At 41.0% G+C, this 14,859-nt stretch overlaps 1 protein-coding gene across 2 annotated transcripts in view; it reads right to left on the reverse strand.

Moving 5' to 3' along the window:
• Positions 1-11,123, reverse strand: part of LOC111238489 (gelsolin-like) — a 20,058-nt gene extending 8,935 nt beyond the window's left edge. Inside the window, exons 1-3 of one of the 2 annotated variants that reach the window (XM_022768029.1) lie at positions 10,993-11,123; positions 2,068-2,268; positions 461-615 (exon numbers count right to left, since the gene is read on the reverse strand). In XM_022768029.1, coding sequence (XP_022623750.1) covers positions 461-615; positions 2,068-2,263 — 351 coding nt within the window. In that variant the 5' untranslated portion in view covers positions 2,264-2,268; positions 10,993-11,123. The remainder of the gene's footprint in view (positions 1-460; positions 616-2,067; positions 2,269-10,992) is intronic. The other variant, XM_022768030.1, reaches the window with a different exon arrangement.
• Positions 11,124-14,859: the final 3,736 nt, after the last annotated feature.

Genomic DNA, 14,859 nt, shown 5'->3' on the forward strand with positions numbered 1-14,859 from the left:
AGACTGATTAAAACATCATTTTAATGGCTACTGGGAAATTTAGACACTTCACTGACAAAATAATGATGTCATAACAAAGTGAATCTTCTAATTACAGATGCTGGATGATAAAATTCATGCTATGTGTTATTACTTTTATTGAGTGCAGTGGTTCTACAGCAAAATATGAAAACATTTAAATATAATGCAATTTTTTAATGGATATTAGGAAATGTATACATGTTTGACAAAATTATATTATATCATAAATGACTTGACCTTCCCCTCTACACATATTGAGTAAAACATGCAGTTTATCATTTAAAACATGATGAAACATGAGCTTAAAAATGTTCATAAACAGACAGAAATCAGATTATCCAAGATTTAAAATGCACAAAAACAAAAGAAAAAACACAAAACACATGTGTCATAGTTTTTGCAGATAGATGTTTATCTATGTACAGACACAACATCTTACCATGTATTTGATTCCAGACTTGAAGTAGCCCAGAAAGGTTTTGGACTCGTGTCCCTGGACCTCGCGGTACTGGATGGGTTTCCCCCCGAGGAAGTCGTCCATTTGGACAGTAAAGATGGCCGCCGAGCCGCTCTCATCCTGAGTGCAGAAATCACCTGCACCAGAAGAACCAAACACGCACTCCATATTAATCCTCGTCTCATTCGATCTCAGCAGACATCCTCTGCATCCACCCAGAGAGTCACATTTTGTGTCTGACGGGTTCTCTCACTGAGGACTCGCTCAGGAGATCGATGCGCGGGACCAGCAAGGGGTCAGATCCCGGCAGACACATTAATACTTGCAACATTATTTTATTTCTGCTCACAACATGGAGTTCAGTGGCATGTGTGAGGGGTTACATCATATCCTGTTTACTGGTAAATGCCGTTTCCATGATCAGTCGAGCGGACTAAAAGCACATGGAATCAATAAAGGAAAAAAGAGCAGACTCAGCTTCTGGTTTTTATGTTTGCTCTGAGCTGAATCCTAATAAATGACCCAGTCAGACTCACCTTCTGTCAATACTTTTGCCTCAACCAGATCCCAGTTTGACTTCAAATACAGACACTGAAATCAATCAGCGTCCAGTGGAAAACTGCAAGAGTAATTTCCCCTTCTCTTCTGTTTGAGTTCAGACAATTATTCTGTCCCAGGTATGATGTAATATCTGACCGCAGCAGGTTACTTTGCAGTTTCAGATGTTACATACAAACGTTAGATCAATGTATACGGCATAGTTTGGATGTAGTACCTCCTTTTCATTTGCATTGTTCATGCTCATAATATACATATGTACTAACATTAGATTTCGATGCATTTCATGAGTGATAATAATCAACTATTCTGACTTTTTTACTTTTGATGTTCAGATTTCATTTTAGGTCCAATTTTGAATTCTGAGCTTTAATTTGAAATTAAATATTTGCTGATTTGACTTAAGTCAGGGGTCTGAGTACTTCAAACACCAAAGATAATATTCTATTATCTACTATTCTATTAAAAACAAAATCATATTTCATTCAACTTTCACAAACCGATAAACAATTTACAAAAGCACATCTGTCCTTCCCTCGTTGAAAAGAAAAAAGGCCCATCACAATTTTCCAGGCTGGTCAAAGTAGGCAGGATGTGAACATGTCAGAAAGATCAAACACAGCAGCAGCAGCAGCAGCAGCGTCGGTTCACACATCAGTGTCTGTGAGCTTACAGTGGACAGAAGTGCACACACAGTCCCTACATCACATCACATTTACAGTAAAAACCTGCAATGCAGCGACACTGTCAGGTGAAATTAGGCTCCAGGAACACAGACACAGATCCCCATGGGCTTTGCGAGTTAAACAGGGTCGTAGCTGCACTGGAAAAATAAGATCAGCTCTTCTATGTTTCGCCACACCTCCGTGGAAACCAGAAAAAATGTGATTTCATGTCTGCAGGCTGCTAAGTGGCCTTCAATCCAAAGACCTCTTTTTTTTTTTTTAGCAGTGTTTGTGGCTGTGATTCAAGTTTAAGACACAATTTCATCTGCTGTCTAGCCCGACTCATTCCCGCCTCACTGCACTCACCCAGCCAGAAGTGGAGGTCGTACTGCAGGTTCCCGGAGCGCTGTTTAATGGTGTTGAGGATGAGGTAGGCGTCTCCGGTGTAAAACCCCCCGTACAGGTTCTCTGGGACTGGCACCAGGTCGAACTTCTCCACCCTCCACACCTGGAGGCCCGGCTTCTGTCCGGCCCGATCAAACTCTGGGTGGTGCGCTGCCATCCTGCCTGCAGAGAAGTCACACACACCTGAGATTTTAGTGCTTTTCTACCCCTGTGATTATTCCGAGTCGGCGGTCAAATACTGCAGAGATAAGAGTCGTAAAGCTTCGTAATAACCTTTGAAAAGTGAGACCGGGGCTCTCGATTTATGAGGTGTTTGCTCTGGGAAACATGAAGCAACTCCCTTTAAGGCTGAGTTGTTGCCATGGATACAGAGATAAAGTTTAGGGGTTATAGTTAGATATTAATGCTCAACAGGGTGAGTCACTGTTGCCCTGTGCTCAGAGTGTTTCCTCCAGTGAGGAGGAAGAGGAAGTCCTGGCAGTAATGACTCAGGCCAAGTCATAACTGCAGATGATGGCGGTTGAAGGAACACTGTATAATTATATACAGGAGGAGAGACTGGCTATGACACAATTTTCTTTGTACTTTTGTATAACAATATGCAGACAGAGGCAAATCAAAGGAAGAACCTGCATAAATGAGTAGAAAAACATAAATGCAGATGCTTCTATACAACAAAGAAAGGCTCAATGAATCGTATGATGAGTCCTGACTCCTCAAAGATTTGATTTGAAACTACAAAGCATAAAATCCCTCATCATTAAAACAATAAATCAGTCAGTGACCTTGTGGATGTGCAGCTTGATGATTGAATTATTAAACATATGCATGAAAGGACTTGTGAAACACTGTAAACACAACTTTGGAAAGTGTCGCTCGTCAGGAATGAATGCTGATCAATCATACCTGACAGACTTGCATGACGCTGCACACTAGACTTAGACTTGCCCTTAAGGACGTAACTTAGACTTGCAGCTCCGTTGAATACCAGACAAATCAGAGTAACTTCATCACACTGATGCACATCATTAATCTATGAAGCAGTCCCAATCCTGGACTTTCAACATTACTTGAGATGGCATGATGGGATTTTTTTTGTTGTTGTTTTCTGTTTGCATGAGGAATTTCCTGTTCCTCATGCATGCAACAGCATGCCTGTCATCACCTGCACCGGTTCCCAATCACTCACATGGCCCTGATTATCCCCATAGTCATCCCTGTGTATATTTACTCCCCTGTTTCTCATGCTCTTTGCCACACTGTCTCTGTCCCCTCATGTGTACAGTGATCCTGGTTGATGGATTTTTGCCTGCCTGCTGCCCCCTGCCTGCTTTGTTTGCCTTTTTGGACTGTGTATGACCTATTGGACAGTCAGTAAAAACTTTGCCTTTGTACCCTCATCCTGACCTCCAGTGCGCTTCCCTGCATCTGAGCGTCTGATCCAACCAGCACTCTTAAACGCAGAGGCTGAGATATCCTGACTTTTAGTCTCTAATATGGTTTACACTCCAAAGATGCTGCACCCTACACTTCCCATAATGCAACTTGATAGCATCTTTGCATTTGAAATGTTTCATTAGACCTGTAAAAGTCCTCATATTTCCAACTTGACATCTCCAGCTGTTACACTGTTAGAAATGTGTCGTCTTCAAACTCAGGCGGCATCACTTGAGTAATCTTATCAGACTACAGAATCAGAAGACATCCCTGGACGTTATTGTACTCGTCAGTCACACACACTCAAACCTAAACATCCATGGACACTCATACCACACACTTCACTCATATCCAACAGCAAGAAAAACACATGGCGCCCAATCAAGAGTTTCAAGTACGTGTCCGCGCTGAGCTGGCTCACGGCCCGCTGACCTCTCATTATGCATGTGTGGATGTTTGAGATTTTTAAGATTGGAGTTGAACATCCTGTTAAGATCTTCGCTGTGGCTGTCTGGAAACTGCTTATAGAACAAGATAACAGTGAGGAAATCATCTGATTCAGCTGGTGTGGACACGTTTCAGATGTCAGTGTCAGAGAATTTCAAAGAACTGATTATGGAGGGTGGTAAAGTTCTTCTGCTGCAGACTGAGGTTTAAAATTAGTGTTACACTTCCTTTTTACTCCGGTTTGATAAAAGACACAATAACAAAGAAGGTTAGAGTAGCGCAAACAAATAAGTCCACTTGCCTTTGTACATATGCACAGACTTACTTTAAATTTTATTTGTACATTACTTGCTACTTCATATTTCGAAATATGAGAGGCAAAATAAGAGGCAAATATTCTAATGTTGACGCCACTATATCTGTAGTTGCTACTTATTTGTCACATGAAGACTGTTAAGTAAACAATCAGAGTACATCTTCTACCTCTCGTGTGGTTAAACCTAAATGTTTGCAATGTTTAGCAAACATGATGTTTACACAATCAACTCTGTGGAGCAATTCTTTGGTCGCAAGTGTTTTTGCTTACACACCCTGACTCCAACAACCTCCATATTAACTGATGCTTGGCACAGTAAACACTGCACAGAGAGCGCAAACACTTTCTCAAAAGTGAAGCTGTGTTCTCAAATTAGAACCTGACCTCTCTGAAAAGAGCCTCTGTGACCTCTCATGGTGCGCTTCTTCTTCAATATAACTCTTTTTTTTTTTTTTAAAAGGTAGCGTGCTTATAAGACATTCATAAAGCATAAAGGTTCAGGTATTACATTAAAAAAAAAACATGCACAAACGGGAGGTCATGTAGTTCAGAATGGACACAGAATCCAGTTTTCCACAGGAATGCTGCTTGGATCTGCTGCCTCTCAATTTGCATGACTAACCATCCACAATGGAACAAGAATCGTCCATTCTTCTACGTGGCCGTCTGCCCACAAACATGGCAGGAATCTGCTGCTGACCCTGGAAAAGGGAAGCGCCTCAGTATCGAAGCAACCGGGCCAACAAACGTGGGGATCCTTTTCCCCATTTCTACTCTGCTCTTATGTAACACCCAGACCCACTGCACTGTACTCTGCAGCTAAGGGGAGTTCCCACATGGAAACGTAAGTGGATCATTTTGGCAGCAACACACAGTCAACCTTCCTGATTTTTCATTCTGACATTTTACAACATTGTGGTGGCTGGCTGGAAGGTTTCTCTGATGTGAATTATTTGGATAAATATCTGACTATACATATACATATATCTGGCTAATTGGGTCACACTATGAAGACCTCACCCTTTTGTAGCTCCTTTAAACTTCATGTGTAAAATGACAGTTTGGGGTGAATGCAGTCAAAACAGTGGAAATGCAGCCAAAACAACTAAGTGCGCACAAGGTTGTGCAGAGTCTGAACTTGACGCTGCAGCATCTGCGCCTGGGTTTGGCCCGACAAAGAACAACTGGGGCTGCTGGGCAATTCCATTACGGTCATTACAGGCTGATGGAGGACGTGGAAAGCTGAATTTTCCTGCAGTAACTCTTAAGTAGCCAGGTGGAGATTTTCCAGCTGGGAAAAGCCTGAATCCTCAGACAGTCAGTCAGACAGCAGGTCTGCAGACTGTGGCCGCACACAGGCACCATCACAGAAGTTAAGCATTAGGTGAGTTAAGTATTAACAATTTTTAATCTTTAATTTATCAAGTCCTGGTATGAGTAGCCATAACACACAGTGACCAATAGATTAATAGCAGTTGAAGGGGGGATAGGGCTACATCAGCTGATTTGGTCTGTTTCTCTGCCTTCCAGAGGTGCGGATGCTGCCAGGATTTCTAAAGACTTTAGGAGGTTTTGGTGTCTTATTATCGTCTCCATGGTGATTTGGATGATTTTTGTCATTAGGGAATAGTGAGAACTCATGTTTGGGACATGGAAATGATTAGATGTGGAAACTGTGAATACTTGCATATACACTTATCAAGTGTCTTCAGACTGAGGGTGCTGTAGAGGTTATTACAATTTTATAACATGACCCAACACATTGTTTTCAGTGTTGATAGCCTGGTTTATTTACTATCCAGCACTGATAACAGTCCAAGGAATCAAATCAGGGCATTGCAGTTTGGTTAATCCTCAGCCCTTCTGTTTTCCTATGAGCCATGTTTATCACAGAACAAATAGCAAGAGTGTGTGTCCCTGTTCAGACTGGTGACTGGATGAAGTGAACTGGATTATCACAACGGTCCGGTCCTTTAGGTAACCAAAATAGGAAAGTATGCAAGACTGCACCAAAGCACTTCCTCATAGGATGTTCAGAGCACTGTAATGTCAGTACAGTAATGTACAGTACTGTGGTATTCATTCATATCTCTAATCGATCATACCAGCTAAAGACGGGGCCCAGTTACTGCAATATTTCAACTTAGAGGAAGAGCTCCAGATTTTAGAGACTGCGCCTTTTTTTCTGCGGGCTAGATGAGAAAAGATCGATACAGCTGGAGTCAAGAGGCCATTAGCTTAGCTTAGACTGAAAACAAGGGGAAACAGTGCCAGGCTAGCTGTTTTCCCCTGCCTCCAGTCTTTATGCTAAGCTAGGCTATTCACCTCGCCAGCTCCACACTTGACACACAGACATGAGAATCAACTATTATTTTAAGCAAGTTGTTTGACAATAACGAGTTTAGTCATATTAGTGACCCCATCTAGCATTATACAATAACATATGGTGACAAACTATCACTCAGTGTTTAAAATGCATCTACATGAGGTTAATACCACATCCTGCAAACTGCTGCTTCCAAAATATCACGGAAGCAGAACACTGGTGACAGAATACAGTGACTTAATGTTCCCGAGCTACTGGAAGTAAATCAGTAACTTCTGCTTCATATACTTCATCCAATCATTAATGTCATCTGCCACACCCAGCAATATGAGAGCAGCTTGCATACACAGATCCGAGCGAAGCAAGAGGATCCTCACTAACACGGAGGCGGATGTACAGCAAGGGAAACAAAGTCCCCGAAGGCAACACGGGGCATATTAACACCGAAAACTGTGGCCAGAGTAAAGAGCAACAGAAAAACTTCAGTTTTCACTTCTTAACCACTTGAAGTAAAGTTTTGCATTTTTGTGAATTTCATGACAACAGTACCCGTGTATCCCTTTCAATCCTCATGATAAATGTTCAAAAACGTACTGCAAATGCAGCTTTCTCAAAGTCTGAAAAAAGAGCCGTCTTTTCTTTTTAAAAAAAAATCCTGAAAACTTGACTAGTTCAAGGAGACAGCCTTTTCATCCAGTAACAGCCACATACCTTTACTCTGAAAATTTTAACTCACGGAAAATGCAACTTCGTATCCTAAAGATCTGAGTCTCTGTGGCACTAAATAAAAACGGCTGCCTTTGACTGTGATCTTTCCCTCTGATGGGGAGAAATGTTCTGTCTGTCTCTGCACATCAAAGCTGTTTCATCCCAGAGTTAGAAACTGTCTGTGACTTAATAAAGCAAACATCAGAGGGGATACGCAGCATCTGAATCACCTCACACTTTGAAAAATCAAAGCCAGTATTAAAAAATGTGATAACAACTCTTGACAAAAGCTGGATAAAAACAAAAGAATCTAACAGGGAGACAAAGAGTTTAAGTTTTAGAGAATATTTTTTGTGTTTTTTCTCTCTCTCTCTCTCTCTCTCTCTCTCTCTCTCTCTCTCTCTCTCTGTCTCTTTTTTTTAAGGGCAGCAGCTGACTAAAACAAACATTAACCATTAAATGTTTCTGGCTGCTCCAGATTGTGACTCAAGTGACTCAAGTGACTCAAGGAACTGCAGTTTGACTCAGCTGTGAGCTTAAATAGAACAGGTCACATGACTGTTGGTTAGTGGGTCTTTACAGGCATGCTGGTTAAAGCAGATGGTGTCTGCAGGCCACCCCACGCCTCTGCAGAGCTGGAGGTATTCGTCGGGTTTCTACACCCTCATCTGCTGGCTCTTTGTGCCCCGACCACCCCCACCCCCACCCCCACCCCTCCTCACCTCCAAACAAACACGGAGCAAGTGTGTGTCATTCCAAGCACAGTTATTTAGCCCCCTCCCCCACTTTTACCAGCCTCTCTTTTGTTGTCTGCCTCCGCTTGAGGCCCGAGTGAAAACTTAATACTTGATCTGCTGTGCTGATAGCAAAAGTGGATTCGTATGACATGGAATATTAAAAGCCCTTGTGATTTGTCTGCTGGTGTCCCACTTCACAAACATGCACTAAATATATTTATCTGTGAAATTATGGATTTCTGGGCTCTTGTCCTGAGTTTCTCCCCCCAAAAAAAAGCTCCTTCTTTCAGTAAGGGGGATTCTTGATGACTCATTTTTTCCATGCATGCCACTCTCAAGCTCCTGAGGCCCGCTTGGCTGCCCCGCAGCTCGCTCAGGACACTTTAGATGACACACACACATGCACGGACTCTTTACTAGCCGCAACCCCTTTCTTCTGTTTACACAGTGTAAAACAGACACAACTAAAATGAGTGTTTATGACTTGGTAAATAACCGTCCTGATATATGGGGGGTTATTAAAGGATATGAGAGGGGCTCTTTCAGGAATAATCCACCTGTACACACTTCAAAGAGCCAGCCACTGAAACCAGTTCTCTTGCCTAAAGCACATGAAGTCATATTCATGACAAAATGGCATCTTGTCGGATTGACACTGATAATGCAGTTCAATGTTACAAAGACAGCCTTTATATGTACAGATAAGGATATGTATCAAGATTGCACAGAGTGTGTAACATTAAATACAGTGAAGCAGAGTTTTTAACCACTGTCCTGCCCTAAATGCAAAGCAGCTACAGGATGACATGATGTACGTTATGAGTGAGGAGTGTGGCCCTCTGTTTCCTCGTCTGGAAAAACATTGACCATATCGGAGTCATCGGGAAAACCCCAAACTTTTTTCCTGAAATATAGTGAATATTATCATCAACAATGTATGTGTTGCTGACTCCACTTTCTCTCATGTGTATTTCAGTATAGATTGTGATAGTTACTGTCTCATGTAGAAGACATAAGGGTTTTAAGAGGGGTGTGTTTGAGGGCGACTCTGCTTGATGTACATGTATCTCTATCTGTCAGTGTACTCGCTCGTCCTGTCTCAGCTTCACTATATCTGCTAAATTTCAAATTTCATGCCAACTTAAATGGCCAAATAGGTCTTTTGTCATTGCCCCACCCAACATCGACCCATAATACAGTTACAAAAATGACTCATATGCGCGTTTTCTGAGCTGCCAAAATGTGGTTATGGTCTAATTGAGTTTACACAACTAAAACCTTGAATTGGTGATTTACAGGCCACAAGACATCTGACGTTTTTGAGTCAAAAAAAGATAATAAATTTGATTAAAACAGTAAAGGTCTTTGAATGTCTAAGTTAAAAAATATTGCATAACCTGTTTAACATAGACATACAGTTATTTAAATGCTGAAACAATGGTTATAGTTAACCTGCACAGCCCTGGCCCAGTTTGAATCTTGACATCTTCTGACTTGTAAATCACCAAATTAATGTTTAAGCCAAACAAACCATCCAACCTCCTCCTCAACACTTTTCACAGCAGCACCACGATGTCACCTCCACTTTTACTCCTCAGAGAGGACCAGGAGGACAATCGTTGCATGACTGCATAACCGCAATAGGTCAGTTGTCAGGAAACATCATAACCTTTGTTAATGTTTAAATACCAAAAGACATGCTGTCATTTTTCGTGTGAGGACACTCTCCCAAATTTAGATTGCCTGGCTCACAGAAGGGGGAAAACCCAAACTTCAGGCAACAGTATGGCAACACAGAAACTTTTTTGGTGCCTTCACAGATGCTGTGTCTGTGTTTTTTGACAGGCTTTGAGCACAGACAAGAAATCTGAACAGCGAGAAACACCTGAACATAAATGAACGAGCGCAAGAAATGTGTTCAACGTTATGACTTAGTAGTAAAGACGAACAGTATTTCCTGTTTTTTCTGTCCTTGGTGAAGACAGAGAATATGTCCACATACAAACACTCTGCTCTCCTGCCCTGTGTGTGTGCACACAGTTGTCTACGGCTTGTATTTAAATCTGAAGTGGGTGCAGTACAGTCGGTGGATGCAGGCATCCCATAATCTCTGTCCGTCTGACAGCTGAGTGTGGATCTGACACAGTGCTTTCTGAGTGGTTATACACATACACAGACACATATACATCCCACTGTCTAACACACACACACCTTATATGGTTGCTGCCACAAACACCCACTACAGGATGTTGTGACTAACTTCCTCAATGAACAATCTCAGTATTTGGTTGTGCGTTTCTATGGCAACCTGCAGATGCCTCCAAATAGACAGCATAAGCAGCTGCTGAGGAGCCTCAGCAGCTGTATATACCATCTAATTTGGAGGCATCTGGTGGTTGTCATAGAAACACACAACCAAATAGTGAGACCTCATATAGACAGCATATAGAGCTGCTGAGCAGTTCTTTTTAACTTTAGATACTTAAATAAACTTACTTGGCTTTTTTTTCTTTTTTTTTTACTATGATGCAGCGAAACACAGCAAATTACATTTTGTTCAGGGTTTGAATCACATGATGGCAGCCTCAACCTATCTTATACAGTTAAGGAAGAATGGCCTGTTAAGGTGGAACCACTGCGTTTTAATCATCATTCAGCTTTTCCACTGCCTGTCCATATATGGCAGCGGATGCGTTCCACTTTTGACGATAAAAGGTGGTTTACACCTCTTTGAATGAGCTGGACAAAGAGAACTTCTCCTGTTTCACTCCGTACTCTATTTCTCCCATCAGAGCAGAGCTTTGTTAAAGTAACGGGTCACTACTGTAGCTCTAATTAAGGCATCAAACTACCGTCCTGCAATCTGTGCTGCAGGCTGTATTGTTCCATAGAAGAAAAGTGGGTTTGTAACGTACCTGGACGCGTAGGGTTGTAACGGACGGGTTTGGACCTGACTGAGCAGCGGTGAGCGCTTCTGGCTGAAGCGGGAGCAGAGAGGCGTCGAGACGGCGGGCCAGCGAAGTGCGGAGCCGCTGTTTATGCTCTTGGCCCTGGACACTCCCCGTTACGACACTCCCCTGGTCGGCCCGCTGCACCGCCTGCAGAGGGGCGGCGGACACATGGGCGTGTACATGCACACATCTATCTGTCTCGATGTCTGTCCCACTATCTATCTAGATATCCATTTATCTATCTGTTTATCTGTCTGTCTATCTAGCCTATCTCTATAAGGCCTTTGGTTGTGTTGTTTTTGTAGGCCATTAGACTTAATCCCAAATTGTTTTTGCTGTTTTATGTGGTACACTAGGTAGCTACACATTGATCAAACACTACAACTTGCTCCCTGACATGTTGAATCAAAGCGTCTCTCTCTATTACAGTCTCAATAAACGTTTGAATGCAAAGGTGTTTTATTTTATTTTTGTAAAGGTTGTAAATTTAATCTCAGCCACGTCTGAGTCAGATATCCAGCAGAGCGTGCACATTGAACAACACTGCCCCTGTCTGTCGTGGTGGACTTCTGAATGGTACAAAGTTAAGCCCTACGCTTTATGTCTATGCAAACTGTGCACGGTGCCTGCATGTCATATACAACACTAATTCAGTACAGATACTAAATGATGACTGAATGATGCTCCACGGGATCCACATGCTCACTAAAGGCCTGAGGTTGGGCAAAGTGAAGCTCTTTAAGATTCTCACTGGTAAACTTTACTTGCTCTCCAGAGGATGAGGTTATAACCCACTGTTCCTGAAAACGACATATTTTGTTAATTTACACTACATCATTCTTACCACAGGAGTGTGTGTACTACAGTATTACTGTGAGCCCCTCTGCCACACACCTGCATGAAAAGTATTGAATGTAAAGTTTGTAATCTATGTGTTTATCTGGTCATTTAACATTAATGTGCCTGAAAAGAAGAGAAATCAAAGGTATGTGCTTTTTCACCTGAGTTATGCAGTCAAGATGCCATATTAGTTTCATGTTTCTGTGCAAAGAAGATGCATTTATTTTGCTCATGATTATGTATTAAATATACAATCCCAGACAACAAAATCATTACATTCTGACTGTGATGTAATTGCTAATTGCCGGACTGTAATTTGTTCATTATGTGATTGTAGTATCTGCAGCAGGAGTGTAAAGCGGATTGCAAAACACTACTTTTAAGGCCTTGAAACCTTATTTAAAATGTATAGAAGGGAAACACACAGCTTGTAATGTATTCACTTTGTAAAAACATGTTAAATGATCATTTTGAGATGTTTTCTTCCCTCTAAAAACAAAGACTCGTCTTCTTTTGGACACCTGGCATTCAGGGGTTTAGAGCAATTAGAGAACTCAGCACTTGGTGGTGTAGCATGAACAAAATGTTTATGTTTTACAAAATTGTTGTCTAAAGCTGGATAATGAGAACATGCAGCCATCTGTAGCAACTTAAGCGGCAAACAGCTTTTTGGAAGTCAGTGAAGAGTCTGCGGATGTTTTTGGATGATAGAGATGTGCCTCAAAATACAAACCGGTTAGCTCCACTGCCTCCAAAGCAGGTGCTGGTCAAAGGTATTCTGTCAACTTAGGAGAGGAAATAACCATTGTGAGAAAGTCTCTCTGACTGAGTGCCCTCTGTTATCATGGAAAACTGGAACCAGTTATGGTTACCTTCCATTGCTATCATGGTTTGTGCATTTGTTAACACATATATCGACTTTTCATGATCATGCGCTGCCATGTTGTATTAAAAAACACAGCTGGCATGATGTCCTGCCAAACTGCTTCAGACTGAAAGCTCTGGAAAAGCTTATAAAAAAAATGAACTTCTCATGAAAATTTCTGTTGGACTAACTGTGAGTGTTTATTTTACACAATGCTGAGACAACAGAGAAAACAGCTGTCCACATCTGGCAGACAGCCATGGAAACTGGGTTTTTAGATCGTTGAATGTTTATTTTGTTCTGTTTTCTGCCTTACTAGACATACTCTTCCACTGTTACTATGCCACTAAGGATATTTATAATTATATGCAATTATAAATACCATGTTAGTGTTGATTGTTAATTGGAGCATATTATCTGAAAGTGTAGATGCCTTGATCCTGATAACAATTATTGTTAAAGACTTAACTGATTCTTCTAAATGCTCCATACTGAGTCATTACTGCTGAGGATTCACTAAATAGTTGAAACATTAAATTATGCAGTTTGTGATGTTTTGGGTGTTTTAACTGACACATGCAATTGCAGGAAAGTTAGACAACAGAAACATATAAACTGGTACATAATGAGTTATATCTGGGATGGTAAAAATCAAATATTTTCTTAAATAAAAAAATCCTACATGGCTTTTTCAATAAAGACAGTCATTTCTTTTAAAAAAAAAATACATATAAAAGTAAAAATATATATTAAATGTAATTTAATATTGCCATTGTAAGAAGTTGAAAAAAAATTGAGGAAGTCATTGAGGACTTCAGGCTTAAACAACATCTGGACAACATCTGTTTTACTGCAGGAACACCCCACAGACCAGACAGCACCAGCTGACACCTTCCTCCACGGTTTCTACAAAGACATCCATTCTGAGGATATTTAACACATACTTTTTTCTGTTGAGGAGGAAACTGATGCACGTTCACACTGAGAGCCTCTGTTGTCTCCTGGAGCTCAACATTTTAAATATAAAAGTCACTAAATTGACTTTTACCAGTGTGATAAATGCCTGTTGAAATGTGTGAAAAAACTTTTTTTTTTTCAGTTAAATGTTTGGCAAATTCTATAGTATTTGACACAGCATTGTAATACAAACATTTACATATCATGGTTTGTTGGTGTTTGTGAATCATAACACAAATCCAGACCACATCTTGCATTGTTTTTAATCTTTTATAATATAGGACCCCTAATAGCAAACTTTTCCCTCAAGTCCTCAAGTCTTGGCGGCCCTCTAGTGGACAACAGACCAAAAAGCAGGGTAGTTTCTACTCATCCCTATCAGACTGGCATAATTACACAAATATGACACAGTTGACTGAGCGAGAAAGACAATGTTAGAAAGAAGGTTGCCTTGTTAGGTGGTTGCTTTAACAGGAAATTTAATTTGAATGATGTGAAAACTTTGACATCAATAACCTTTTCCTCCTATCTTCTACGACAAGGAACAGTTATAAAGAAAGTAGAATGATTTCTTACACTTTTTTTTGTTGTTGAAAGTATCTTATTATGATCCATGGTAACAGCATGTTGCATTAGGACAGCAGGGAAATAGTTTTGCTCCCCTAGGGAACAAAATGTTAACGACAGCTTTATGGAGATTACATGTTGCCTTAAACAGACACTGTATATTGAATTACTCTCACTGTCGTATTGTCTACCAGTTTCTAAAACTAGGAGATGTAATTCATGCACACATTGTACGGCTCCAGTCATGGATGAAAACATCCCAACAAGAAAGTCTTGTTTTTGTGCCTTGCTGCCTCAGACAGTAACACAAGCTGCATTCAGCCTCAGAGGAAGTCCAGTTTGCCTCAACACACAGAGCTGAACATTTGAAACTTCAGACTAGAACTTAAAGGACCAGGTCACCCAAAATGACCTTCCCATAAGCCTCGGCTGTGTGTTCAGTACCATGCAAATTAGCATGCTAACACTTTAAAATAGTTCAATGAACATAGTAAAATTTATACCAGCTAAACATTGCATGTTACCATTGGCACTATGAGCATGTTAGCATTGACCTTCAGCTCGAAGCACCACAGTGTTGCAGTATTGCCTTTACCAGCATG

This window comes from Seriola dumerili, unplaced genomic scaffold (assembly GCF_002260705.1).
Source record: "Seriola dumerili isolate Sdu_G_001 unplaced genomic scaffold, Sdu_1.0 BDQW01001387.1, whole genome shotgun sequence".
NCBI classification, from domain to species: domain Eukaryota; kingdom Metazoa; phylum Chordata; class Actinopteri; order Carangiformes; family Carangidae; genus Seriola; species Seriola dumerili.